This window comes from Oncorhynchus keta, chromosome 35, assembly GCF_023373465.1.
Source record: "Oncorhynchus keta strain PuntledgeMale-10-30-2019 chromosome 35, Oket_V2, whole genome shotgun sequence".
Lineage (NCBI taxonomy): Eukaryota > Metazoa > Chordata > Actinopteri > Salmoniformes > Salmonidae > Oncorhynchus > Oncorhynchus keta.
Genome location: NC_068455.1, coordinates 50,770,362 through 50,784,871, shown reverse-complemented (window position 1 = coordinate 50,784,871; position 14,510 = coordinate 50,770,362). Strand labels below are relative to the sequence as shown.

The 14,510-nt window shown below is 39.7% G+C and overlaps 1 protein-coding gene across 2 annotated transcripts in view; it reads right to left on the bottom strand.

Moving 5' to 3' along the window:
- The window catches only part of LOC118368611 (sodium/potassium/calcium exchanger 2-like), a 152,941-nt gene that overhangs the window by 55,577 nt on the left and 82,854 nt on the right, over nucleotides 1-14,510 (bottom strand). For both annotated transcript variants that reach the window (XM_035752868.2, XM_035752869.2), the window contains exon 5: nucleotides 3,685-3,699. In XM_035752868.2, coding sequence (XP_035608761.1) covers nucleotides 3,685-3,699 — 15 coding nt within the window. The remainder of the gene's footprint in view (nucleotides 1-3,684; nucleotides 3,700-14,510) is intronic.

Below are 14,510 nucleotides of genomic sequence, written 5' to 3'. Positions count from 1 at the left end.
AACAACATGAGCCTTACACACGGACAGCTAATGAAACTGTGGGTTTGCACAACCGAAGAAATTCTGCACAGAAACCAACCGTCTTAGGGAAGCTCATCTGCCTTCTCGTTGTCCTCACCAGGGTCTTGACCTGACCACAGTTCGGCGTCGAAACCAACTTCAGTGGGCAAATGCTCACCTTCAATGGCCACTGGCATGCTGGAGAAGTGTGTAGGTGAGCGGTTTTCTGATGTCAACGTTGTGAACAGAGTGCACCATTGGGTTGGTGGGGTTATATTATGGGAAGGCTTATACTATGGACAACAAACACAATTGCATTTTATCGATGGCAATTTGAATGCACAAAGATACTATGACGAGATCCTGAGGCCCATTGACATGCCATTCATCCGCCGCCATCACCTCATGTTTCAATCAGCATGATAATGCACAGCATGACTAGACATGTCACCGATTGAGCATGTCTGGGATGCTCTCGATTGATGTGTACGACAGCGTGTTTCAGTTCCCGCCAATATCCAGCAACTTCGCACAGCCATTGAAGAGGAGTGGGACAATGTTCTACAGGCCACCATCAACAGCCTGATCAACTCTATGCGAAGGAGACTGTATGAGGCAAATGGTGGTCCCCTGTGGCTCAGTTGGTAGAGCATGGCGCCAGGGTTGTGGGTTTGATTCCCACAGTGGACCAATACAAACATGTTTGCATTCACTACTGTAAGTTGCTCTGGATAAGAGCATCTCCTAAATGACTCAAATGTAGATACTGACTGGTTTTCTGATCCATGCCCCAACCTTTTTTTAAGGTATGTGACCAACAGATTATGGGCCCAATGAATTTACTTTACTTGACTGATTGTCTTAAATGAACTGTAACTCAATAAAATCTTTGAAATTGTTGCATGTTAAGTTTAGATTTTTGTTTAGACCAGTTATAGTTCTATAGTTTGAAGTAAGAATAGCCTGAACATTTCAAAGTTGGTCTTGTAGCTTAATTGCGCATTTAATTGGACAAGGAGCAGGACTATTTTGTCTTCCTATTGTTCCCATTCAAACACATTATTTTATGAAAATTTCAAATCGTTATAGTAGGAAAATAACCAATACTATCATAAATCTGAATGCAAGCCATCTAAGTTGGAGCAGTGGCAAATCCAAATAATTCCCATTCAAACCTATGGGGCTTCTATGAACATTTATAATTCAAAAAGTAGACATAGTATCAAAAAACCTTTGACAAGAAATCAAAGTTGGGTCAGTCTGAACATCGCAACATTGGTTTGGTGTTTATAGGTTAAATGGTGTAATATTCCCCATGTAAGTCTATGACCCTTTTTTTGTCATTGAAATACGTTGAGAATGTATTAAATATTGTTGTAGTACAAAAAGTATAAATGTAATACAAAAATATTTCCTCAAGCAATCCAAGTTGGGGCCATCAGCACATTTAAAAGTTGGTTTCATGTTTTCAAATCATAATAACTTCAATCATTTAAGCGCTTGAGTGGGCCGAATAAATAAGTAAGCACATTCATTGTACATTGAATGTATAATGCGCATTTCATTGAAAAACTATCTCAAAGTGCTACAGTGAGCACTACAGTGAGCACATCGCCCTGTAACATTATGATGCCTATTCATCAATGAATGCGGGGCTTGTACCGCATACCTAGTCAAACGTCAGCTTGGCTTTTGTCCCTCCAAGACAAAGCACTAAATTGTATTGTATTAGGTAATTTATTTTGTCTACTATCATCTCTGAATTTGCGACCAACACAAGTTGTTGATTTCTAAAGAGATGCTAAACCTAGCTGCTTCCGGATCCTATCACATCATGCTCTCTTAGAAAAAAGTGCCCCAAAAGGGTTCTTTGGCTGTCCCCATAGGATAACCATTTTTGGTTCCAGATAGAACCCTTATGGGTTCCAGGTAGAACTATTTTCTGGGGAAAAGGCTCTACACGGAGCTCCTGAGTGGTGCAGCGGTCTAAGACACTGCATCTCAGTGCTAGAGGCATCACTACAGACACGCTGGTTTGAATCAAGGCTGTACCACAACCGGCCGTGATTGGGAGTCCCATAGGGCGGCACACAATTGGCCCAGCGTTGTCCAGGTTTGGCCAGTGTAGGCAGTCATTTAAATAAAAATTTGTTCTAAACTGACTTGCCTAGTTAAATTTTAAAAAACATGGAACCAAAAAGGGTTCTCCTATGGGGCGAGCCGAATAAGCCTTTAAAAGGTTCTAGATAGCATATTTTTTTCTATTAGCGAACGAGCATAGCGTCTTTGTTATTCATCATATGCTCTGCCAGAGCGTGCTCTGGGATGAGCTATACCAACCCTGTAGTTCACGTTTTGTTGACATGACAACATGACTTCGTGCCACTATTTTATATTTTTATGTTTTCCCAGTGTATACCATGTTCAGGACTGAGTTAAAATTATTCAACTAGCTATCTAAATTGCGAACTAGATCGAGATGGAGCACACATTTAGTTTTATTTATCACAAAAGTTCTATTCCCCCAGTCACAGATCTGTGTAAACCTCTGACAATGAAGCTGATCTCAGCTATGAATATTCAACAGAACTCCACAGATGACAAGACTGTGGTCGGATCAGAGGTCTGGTTAAGAACTTAGATGTACTGTAAGGCTGTGCTGGTTACTATGACATGATTTTGCTATTCAAAGAGAGCTCAGGCACAAAACCAAAATGTTCAATGTAGCCAACCCCTCCCTGTTTTCTGCAGTTCAATATTTGATGCAGCTCCTAAGTGATATTGTTTTTAGCGCCACACTGATGGAAAAAGAGATAGAGTGTGCTGACAGTTGTGGTGTGTAATAATAGCACAGGGCGTAGTCAGACTTGAATTGTCTCTTCCAAAAAGGACCTTCAATAAAACAGGATGAACACAATACATTTAGGAACCAATTCCAAAACAGAAATGATACAACTCTATAATGACCAAATTACCAATTTGTGCAAGTTAAACATCCATGGTTACATTACAAGTGCCATCAGTTTAAAGTTTTGCATTTACAGTTTAGAAAATGTACCACTTACAGTACAGTACAAAATGCAGCAATGTGATTGAAAAATAAATGTAATGAAAAACTGTGCCTGACACTGCAAGGATTTCTAAACACATTTCCCAAATGTTTGTGTCATTTTTGTCTGGACTTCTAAGTCAAAAGGAATGTCTATAAGTACAAAGACACTCAAAGTGTAAGGTTAGGTGTGGTTTGTTACACGCTATGACTAGCTAGCTGACCATAATACTAACACCTTTTTTGAACATGCCAAGCTGCCAAAAGACAGTATTGTTAGTGTCAGAGACTAAAATACAATTACATGCTGTTTGTGTCATCCTGAAAACATGTAGATTTATTAAGGAATCAAAGTGGCAAGAATCTTCTCCTCAACTGGGCAAACACACCACAGACACAGTGAGCAATGATCAGCCACGGACTGTTTTTGGTATTTCTATAGTCCTTTGTCCTCTACTTTTTTTGGACATGTGTCAAAGGACAAATCATGTACCTAGCTCTCTCAGTGTTTGGCGCCAATGTATCTCTCGGTCCCATGCATGCAAGGTGGTCAGTATAGCATGTATTGTTACAATGGTTAGCTTACAAGGGGTAAAAAAGAGATAGAAAGTAGAGTATTTAGAAAAGTAACTCACCAGAATCAGCAAATTCTGAGGGGACAGAGGAATAAAGAGAAATACAGAAAGAGAGAAAAGATAAACCAGATGATGTATAAGTTGATAAAACATGATAAAACATTGGACCTTAATCTTATGAAAGGTTTGCATTATGCTTAGGCCATTCACACCAATGAGAGTTGGCTCTGAATTATCTGAATGAGCTGGATAAATTATGGTTAAGTAGATCAAAAAATTAAATAAGCACATTTGGCCATTGGAATATTGCTACACTCTTAGAAAAAAGGGTTCCAAACTGGTTCTTTGGTTGTCGAAAAAGTTCTACATGGAACCCAATAGGGTTCTACCTGGAACCAAAAATAGTTATTCAACGGGTTCTCCAATGGGGGACAGCCGAAGAACCCTTTTAGGTTCTAGATAGCACCTTTTTTGACAGACATGTACTGGACTTTATAGACATGATTTTTTGCAAAATGGGCTTTGTTGTTCCTGAGCTTTACAGTGAGGTTATATTCAGCTTTAACCTCTCTGGGGTAGGGGGCAGTTTTTTGACATCCAGATGAAAAGCATGCCCAAAGTAAACGGCCTGTTACTCTGGCCCAGAATCTAGGGTATGCATATAATTGGTATAATTGGATATAAAACACTCTAAAGGTTCTAACACTATTACAATATTGTCTGTGAGTATAACAGAACTGATATGGCAGGCAAAACCCTGAGGACAAACCATCCAGAATTTGTTTTTTGAGGTCATAGGATTTTCCAATTGTTTTCTATGGGACTCCCTTATCTGGTTCCAGTTCCTATAGCTTCCACTAGATGTCAACAGTCTTTAGAAATTGTTCGATGTTTTTCTTTTGAGAAATGAAGAAGTCATTGTGTCACTCCAGGTGGACTCTACTGTTTTGGTGAGCGTGAACTGGAGCGTGCTTCACATTGTTTTTATCCGGTATTAGAAACAGTTTATTCCGTCTTAAATTTGATCAATTATTTACGTTTTAGGGTACCTGAGGTTGGATTAGGAACGTTCTTTGAAATGTTTGGACCAAGTTTACAGGTAACATATTAGATACTTTGTAGGCATGTCGGGCGAGTTGAAACCGGTGCATTCCTGAATCAAACGCGCCAAATAAATTGACATTTTTGGGACATAAAGAAGGACATTATCGAACAAAAGGACCATTTGTGATGTTTCTGGGACATTTTGGAGTGCCAACAGAAGAAGATCTTCAAAGGTAAGGCATTCATTATATCTCTATTTCTGACTTTTGTGGCGCACTAGCCTGGTTGAAATATGATTTTCATGTGTTTGTATGCGGGGCGCTGTCCTCAGATAATCGCATGGTTTTCTTTCGCCGTAAAGACTTTTTGAAATCTGACACAGCGGCTGGATTAACAAGAAGTTAAGCTTTATTTTGATGTATAACACATATATTTTCAAGAATGTTAAATATTTTAAATTAGTATTTTTGGATTTTGGGCACTGCAATTTCACTGGATGTTGGCCAGGTGGGACGCTAATACAAAATAATGTACCACAGTCTTTTTTTATTTATCAAATCTTATTAGTCACATGCGCCAAATACAACAGGTGTAGACTGTGTAGACTCTTGATACTACCCATCCCGGGTCCGGGAGCGTAATCATCAACTGACACCAATTAGCATAACGCAACGGACAAAAATATTACTAGAAAATATTCCTATTCATGAAATCACAAGTGAAATATATAGAAACACAGCTTAGCCTTTTGTTAATCACCCTGTCGTCTCAGATTTTGAAAATATTCTTTACAGTCAAAGCAAGAGAAGCATTTGTGTAAGTTTATCGATAGCCTAGCATAGCATTATGACTAGCTAGCATCAGGCAACCTGGTCACGAAAATCAGAAAAGCAATCAAATTAAATCGTTTACCTTTGATGAGCTTCGGATGTTTTCACTCACGAGACTCCCAGTTAGATAGCAAATGTTCCTTTTTTCCAAAAATATTATTTTTGTAGGCGAAATAGCTCCGTTTGTTCTTCACGTTTGGCTGAGAAATCAACCGGAAATTGCAGTCACTACAACGGCAAAAAAATATTCTAAATTAGCTCCATAATATGGACAGAAACATGGCAAACGTGGTTTATAATCAATCCTCAAGGTGTTTTTCAAATATCTATTCGATAATATATCAACCGGGACTGGTGGCTTCTTAGTAGAATAGAGAGAAACAATGGCCGCATTTGTCCTTACTACTACTATGCACAAAACACTCTGAGAAACTTCAGCTGACCACTGACGCAATGTTGACGTTCAGGCTCATTTTTCAAAATAAAAGGCTGAAACTATGTATTGTGACACTAGACACATTAGGGAAGCAGTAGAAAAAATGAATCTGTTTGATATCTCATTCACTGCTCGATAGGGACGCATAGGAACGCAGAGCCTCTAAATAAGAGTCCCTTCCTGTTTTGGATTTTTCTCAGGCTTTCTCCTGCAACATCAGTTCTGTTATACTCACAGATAATATTTTTACAGTTTTGGAAACTTTAGAGTGTTTTCTATCCTAAGTTGTCAATTATATGCATATTATAGCATCTTGCCCTGACAAAATAGCCATTCACTTTGGGGACGTTATTTGTGTCTGGCTAGACTGCAAACTCTCCTTCCAGACTCATATCAAACATCTCCAATCCAAAATCAAATCGAGAGTCGGCTTTCTATTTCGCAAACAAAGCCACCTTCACTCACGCCGCCAAACTTACCCTAGTAAAACTGACTATCCTACCGATCCTCGACTTTGGCGATATCATCTACAAAATAGCTTCCAATACTCTACTCAGCAAACTGGATGCAGTTTATCACAGTGCCATCCGTTTTGTTACTAAAGCACCTTATACCACCCACCACTGCGACCTGTATGCTCTAGTCGGCTGGCCCTTGCTACATATTCGTCGCCAGACCCACTGGCTCCAGGTCATCTACAAGCCTATGCTAGGTAAAGCTCTGCCTTATCTCAGTTCACTGGTCACAAAGGCAACACCCACCCATAGCACGCACTCCAGCAGGTGTATCTCACTGATCATCCCTAAAGCCAAAACCTAATTTGGCCGCCTTTCCTTCCAGTTCTCTGCTGTCTGTGACTGGAACGAATTGAAAAAATTGCTGAAGTTGGACTTTTATCTCCCTCACCAACTTGAAACATCTGCTATCTGAGCAGCTAACCGATCGCTGCAGCTGTACATAGTCCATCGGTATATAGCCCACCCAATTTACCTACCTCACCCCCATACTGTTTTTATTATATTTACTTTTCTGCTCTTTTGCACACCAGTATCTCTACCTGCACATGTTCATCTGATCATTTATCACTCCAGTGTTAATCTGCTAAATTGTAATTATTCACTCCTCTGCCTATTTATTGCCTACCTCCTCATGCCTTTTGCACACAATGTATATAGATTATTTATTTTTCTCTACTATGTTATTGACTTGTTTATTGTTTACTCCATGTGTAACTCTGTGTTGTTGTCTGTTCACACTGCTATGCTTTATCTTGGCCAGGTCGCAGTTGCAAATGAGAACTTGTTCTCAACTAGCCTACCTGGTTAAATAAAGGTGAAATAAAAAATAGATCAAAAAAGAGATAAAAGTAACAAGTAATTAAAGAGCAGCAGTAAAAAATAACAATATATACAGGGGGATGCCGGTACAGAGTCAATGTGCGGGGGCACCGGTTAGTTGGGGTAGTATGTACATGTAGGTAGAGTTATTAGTGACTATGCATAGATGACAACAGAGTGGCAGTAGTGTGGAGAGGGGGGAATGCAAATAGTCTGGATAGCCATTTGACTAGATGTTCAGGAGTCTTATGGCTTGGGGGTAGAAGCTGTTTAGAAGCCTCTTGGACCTAGACTTGGCACTCCGGTACAGCTTGCCATGTGGTAGCAGAGAGAACAGTATATGACTAGGGTTGCTGGAGTCTTTGACTATTTTCAGGGCCTTCCTCTGACACTGCCTGGTTTTGAGGTCCTGGATGGCAGGAAGCTTGGCCCCAGTGATGTACTGGGCCGTTCGCACTACCCCTCTGTCTTGCACCATGGTAAATGAATACCAACCAATGGAAGGTTGTTCTTTACAAGCTCCTATCCCACTGGGCACACACTGGTTGAATAAACATTGTTTCCACGTCATTTAAATGAAATTGACGTCAGTGCCCAGTGGGATGTGTCTAGTGAGACTAGACAGCATCATTCCACTTACATTTACAAGTCTCTATGAGATATTTATGAACACTGCCGGCTTTATAGAACACCACTGAGCCACTTAAGGTCTAAAAGCCTGCAAGGGATGGTGAGGCTTAAGGACAAGATACTTTGGCTCTGTCTTCTTTCACTCTCTGTCCAACCTATCACCTTATCGCCTCTAAAATGTAAATATAACACTATAAAGAGTTTATATAATATGTCATTACATACCTATTTGAAGGTTTGTGTCAAATTTGAATCAGGTTTTTAGGGCGGTGCTAAAGTGATCTTAGAAGTAAACAGCGGCTTTGAGAATGATGATCACATGCAATGAAGACGCAAAAAATGACTAGGTATCCTCCCTTACCCAGTCACTGTCCATTTCTTGTTTTTAAAGGATGAGAGAAGTGCTACACCTGGTGGAGAGAGATTGTAAGATGGAAATAGTTGCTTTATGCGTGCTGTACGTTACGACATGACACGTCACGATGTAACGGAGGGTCTATTTTTTCAACTTTTCTCCAATACTATAGAGCTATTACCATGTCGATCAACGCTTGAATAGGAACGTAGTTCACACCTCAGAGTTTGAAGTCAACACAGTCGCTACAGTCCCATTAGTTTTCATTGAAGCCTCGTTTGAATTGCGCGGTTGCGCACATTTGTACGGAATGGGGTGAGTTTACGTTAGCTATTTGGACATAAATGATGGACATTATCAAACAAATCAAACATTTATTGTGGAACTGGGATTCCTGGGAGTGCATGCTGATGAAGATCATCAAAGGTAAGTGAATATTTATAATGTTATTTCTGACTTCTGTTGACTCCAACATGGCGGATATATGTATTTGTTGTCTGAGCACCGTTCTCTTTGCTTTTTCCATAAAGCTTTTTTGAAATCTGACACAGTGGTTGCATTAAGGAGAAGTTTATCTATATTTCCATTCATAATGCACTTGTATTTTAATCAACATTTATAATGAGTAATTTTGTAAATTGATGTGGCTCTCTGCAAAATCACCGGATGTTTATGGAACTACTGAGATTTTTTAATATAAATATGATCTTTATCAAACAAAACATACATGTATTGTGTAACATGAAGTCCTATGAGTGTCATCTGATCAAGATCATCAAAGGTTAGAGATTCATTTTATCTCCATTTGTGCTTTTTGTGAGTCCTCTCTTTGGCTGGAAAAATGGCTGAATTTTTCTGTGACTTGGCGGCTTTCGCTGTAAAACCTATTTGAAATCGGACACTTTGGTGGGATTAACAAAAAGATTACCGTTATAAAATGGTTTAAGATACTTGTATGTTTGAGGAATTTTAATTATGTGATATCTGTTGTTTGAATTTGGCGCTCTGCACTTTCATTGGCTGTTGTCATATCGATCCCGTTAACAAAATTTCAGCCCTAAGAAGTTTTAATTGTCGGAGTAGAGGACCTTGTGCATTTCAGGTCAAATAACAACTCAATGTTTATATCCCAGGACGTATTAGCTAGCAACAGCAAGCTAGCTAAATAGGACAAATTAGCTAGCAAGTGCAAGCTAACTAGCTACATTGCCATACATGTTTAATGCTTTTCGACCTCTCCCCAAATTAATGTCATTGGTTCAGAGTTTGTTTTGATGTTTTAACCTGCGTCTCATGATCGCGTTTGGTGTAGGGTACAAAATAAATGTATGCACGATTGCGCACGCGTGCAGCCGGTTTGGGTTCCGTGTTAGACCGCTGCAACACTCAGGAGTCCCGCAATGGGGAACCGCAGCTATGATCCCTTATTTTTTTCAATTTAACTGGGCAAGTCAGTTAAGAAAATATCTTATTTACAATGACGGCCTACCAGGGAACAGTGGGTTAACTGCCTTGTTCAGGGGCAGAATTACAGATTTTTACCTTGTCAGCTTGGGGATTTGATCCAGCAACCTTTCGGTCACTGGCCCAACAATATAACCACTAGGCTACCTGCCTTATTGATGCCACTTAAATCAGTGTAGATGATTGGGAGGACACAGGTTAAAGAAGGATCTTGAAGTCTTGAAGTCCTCTGAATGGATGAACGAGCAAGACAAAATATTTAAGTGAATGGGATATGGTAATAGGTGCCAGGCGCACTGGTTTGTGTCACAAACTGCAATTTTGCTGCGTTTTTAAAGAATGTGTATCAAGAATGGTCCACCACACAAATGACATCCAGCCAAATTGACACAATTATGGGAAGTATTGGTGTCAACATGGGCCAGCATTCCTGTGGAATGCTTTCGACACCTTGTAGAGTACATGCATCGACGAATTGAGCCTGTTCGGAGGGCAAAAGGTCAGGGTGCAACTCAATATTAGTAAGGTGTTCATAATGTTTGGTATACTCAGTGTATATTTCCCACCACATCTTAATGCTCCACTGATGCTAATTTTACTACTACTTTTATACTTTTTAATATTTGTTTACCACTTATTGCCTTATTGTGTTATTGTTGTTTTATTTTTACTATATTTCACTACACTGTTGAGAGGTAGCTCTCAAGTAAGCATTTAATTGCACTGTTTATACCCTGATGTATCCTGTGTATATGACGAATGAACTTTGAATTGATTTAGTTTAGTAATAAAGGCTACTTTGCATAGTCAGGATCTTTCCATGTAAAGAATATGGAAAACACTGACTCTGAGACTGGTCAGAATAATTTATAATCTTAACAACATTCCATTATCTTTTAAAGGAACTGCACAATGTTTCAAATCCCTTAATTAAAGGTCACATGGTACAAAATGATTTAACCACCAGGTGGTAAGTATTTGAAATCTATTTGAGAACCACATACAGTTAGTTGGCTGCTAAACAAACTGCAAGATGGAGAAGGTTGGATGGTTGCATTTATTTCTACATCACACTACGCCCTCACACATTTATATTCCCATACCAGACTGTGATTTAGAACTTTATCAGCCAGATGGAACGACTAAATGTAAATAATGGTGGGTAATGTGGTAATGGGGCATCGAGGAGTGTGACTAGGAGGTCATGCATTGTAATAGTCACTTAGCAGTCAGTCAGGCAGGACACAATTTATTAATATTATTTTTTAATAGTTTAATTGAAGGCTCAGCTTCCAGGTAAGTGAAGACTGTAAAAGATTAAATCATTCCAGTCTAACTACAACTCCCAGTACAATTAACTACACAACCAGTCCTCAGAACAGCAGACCATTTTACAGGTCAACAACACTAGTCATTTACTCCTTTAAACTATTGACAATATTTCTTCACACCTACATTTCAAACATTTCTTTGGCACTCACTTATTTAAAAAAAATGGAAATGCTCAACTACATTCATCCCACATATAAAAACATGGCTGCTATGTTTCTCTGAACTTCAAAAATCTCCATCTAAGCTTTAATATGGAGAATCCTTTGGAATGCAAATCATTCAGGGCATCCTTAAGTTCCTTGCCTTTCTATTTGCATTGCAAAATTGGGTGATATTTTCACCCTACTCCCTTGACGGTATTAGATTGGAATGACACTGTACCTCCCCACTGAATTAGCATATTCAGCCCTGACGCGATGCCATTTATAATTTCTCTGTAAATAGCTAATAGGTTTTCAACTTGGATTAAAATAAATCAGCGCTCTCCTTCACTAGATTCCCGATATTACACTGACCTCACATTACATTTAAGATGTTTCCCTAAGCAGCCATTTATTAGGATAAAAGCATGACACATATCAGTGGGCTAATAGTGTTTGTGAAAGTCCCATTATATGGACTCCCACCATGACATACAGTGCCTTAAGAAACTATTCATATACCTAGACTTATTCCACATTTTGCTGTGTAACAGCCTGAATTCAAAATGTATTTAAAAAAATATATTTTCTCACCCATCAACACAATATCTCACAATGACAAAGTGAAAACATTTTATTATTTTTAAAAATGAAATACAGAAGTGTAATTTACGTAGCTATTACACACCTTTGCTATGCCACTCCAAATTGAACTCAAGTGCATCCAATTTCCTTTGATCATCCTTGAGACGTCACTACAACTTGATTTGGGTCCACCTGTGGCCAATTCAATTGTTTAGACATTTTAGACAGACATTTTAGACAGAAACACGCCTGTCTATAAAAGGTCCCACAGTTGACAGTGCATGTCAGAGCAGAAAGGAACTATCCGTATATCTCTGAGATAGAATTGGGGAATGGTATTAAACCATTTCTGGAGTGTTGGAAGTTTCCAAGAGAACGGAGGTCTCCATCATTGGGAAATTAAAAATATATATAACTACCCAGACTCTGCCTAGAACTGGCTGTCCGAACAAACTGAGCAACCGGGCAAGAAGGACCTTGGTCAGGGAGGTGACCAAGAACTGATTGACAACTCTGACAGAGCTACAGAGTTTCTTGGCTGAGATGAGAGCACAGCACTGAACCAATCTGGGCTTATGGGAGAGTGGCAAAATGGAAGCCACTCATGAGAAAAAGGCATATGGCAGCACGCCTGGAGTTTGAAAAAAGACACGTGAAAGACTATGAGAGATTAAGGCAAAAGATTATGTGGTCTGATGAGAAAAAAATGTAACTATTTAGCATGAATGCAAGGTGCTATGGCTTGAGAAAACCAGGCACAGTTCATCACCCATCTAACGCCCTCACTAATGTGAAGCATGGTGGTGGCAGCTTCATGCTATGGGGATGCTTCAGTGTCAGGGATGGGTGAATTATTATGGGGATGGGTGAAAGATGGGTGTGTAGATAGGTGGAAAAAAACATATTTGACCTCACTATGGTAGGGGGCACTATTTTCACCTCTGGATGAAAAGCGTGCCCAAATTAAACTGCCTGTCACTCATGCCCAGAAGCTAGGATGTGCATATAATTGGTAGATTTGGATAGAAAACACTCTACAGTTTCTAGAACTGTTAAAATAATGTCTGTGAGTATAACAGAACTGATATGTCAGGCGAACACCTGAAAAAAATCAATCCAGGAAGTGGGATTTTTTTTATGTTTGTAGTTTTCCATTGACTGCCTATAGAGTATCCCATGACTCAAATTACACTTCCTATGGCTTCCACCAGATGTCAACAGGCTTGTATTCTGAAAAATTAGGGAGTAAGACCACTCTGAGTAAGTGGACAGTGGAAAGTCCCCAGACCTGTTTGCTGCGAGAGCACGCCTTTCTTGTTTTTCTTTCATATTGACGAAGCTATTGTCCGGTTGAAATATTATCGGTCATTATGACTAAAAACAACCTGAGGATTGATTATAAATATCGTTTAACATGTTTCTACGAACTTTATGGATACTATTTCGATTTTTCGTCTGCCTGTTGTGACTGCCTTTGAGCCATTGGATTACTGAACAAAACGCGCCAACAAAACAGAGGATTTTAGATATAAAGAGGGACTTTACCGAACAAAACGAACATTTATTGTGAAACTGGGAGTTTCTTGTGAGTGCAACCATATGAAGATCATTGTGAGTGCAACCATATGAAGATCATCAAAGGTAAGTGATTAATTGTATTGCTATTTCTGAATTTTGTAACGCCAATACTTGGCTGGTAACTGTTTGTAATGTTTTGTGTGCTGGGCGCTGTCCTCAGATAATCGCATGGTATGCTTTCGCTGTAACGCCTTTTTAGTATCCTGAGGGGGAAAAGGCTTTGTCCTCAGATCCTCAAAAGGTTCTACAGCTGCAACATCGAGAGCATGGTTGCATCACTGCCTGTTACGGCAACTGCTCGGCCTCCGACCGCAAGGTGTTACAGAAGGTAGTGCGTATGGCTCAGTACATCACTGGGGCTAAGCTGCCTGCCGTTCAGGACCGCTACATCAGGCGGTGTCAGAGGAAGGCCCTAAAAAAAAAGACCCCAGCCACCCCAGTCATAGACTGTTCTCTCTACTACCGCATGCCACCTGAAACCCCACCTCTTTAAGGAATACCTAGGATAGGATAAGTAATCCTTCTCACCCCCCTAAAAGATTTAGATGCACTATTGTAAAGTGGCTGTTCCACTGGATGTCATAAGGTGAATGCACCAATTTGTAAGTCGCTCTGGATAAGAGCGTCTGCTAAATGACTTAAATGTAAATGTAAATGTAATGCCAAGCAGTGCTAGAGTGCCAAGTCTAGGACAAAAAGGCTCCTCAACAGTTTTTACCCCCAAGCCATAAGACTCCTGAACAGGTAATCAAATGGCTACCCGGACTATTTGCATTGTGTGCCCCCCCAACCCCTATTTTACGCTGCTGCTACTCTCTGTTGATCATATATGCATAGTCACTTTAACTATACATTCATGTACATACTACCTCAATTAGCCCAACCAAACAGTGCCCCCGCACATTGGCTTACCGGGCTATCTGCATTGTGTCCCGCCACCTACCACCCGCCAGCCCCTCTTTTACGCTACTGCTACTCTCTGTTTATCATATATGCATAGTCACTTTAACCATATCTACATGTACATACTACCTCAATCAGCCTGACTAACTGGTGCCTGTATATAGCCTCGCTACTGTATACAGCCACGCTACTGTTATTTTTCACTGTCTTTTTTTAATGTTGTTTTTATTTCTTTACTTACCTATTGTTCAC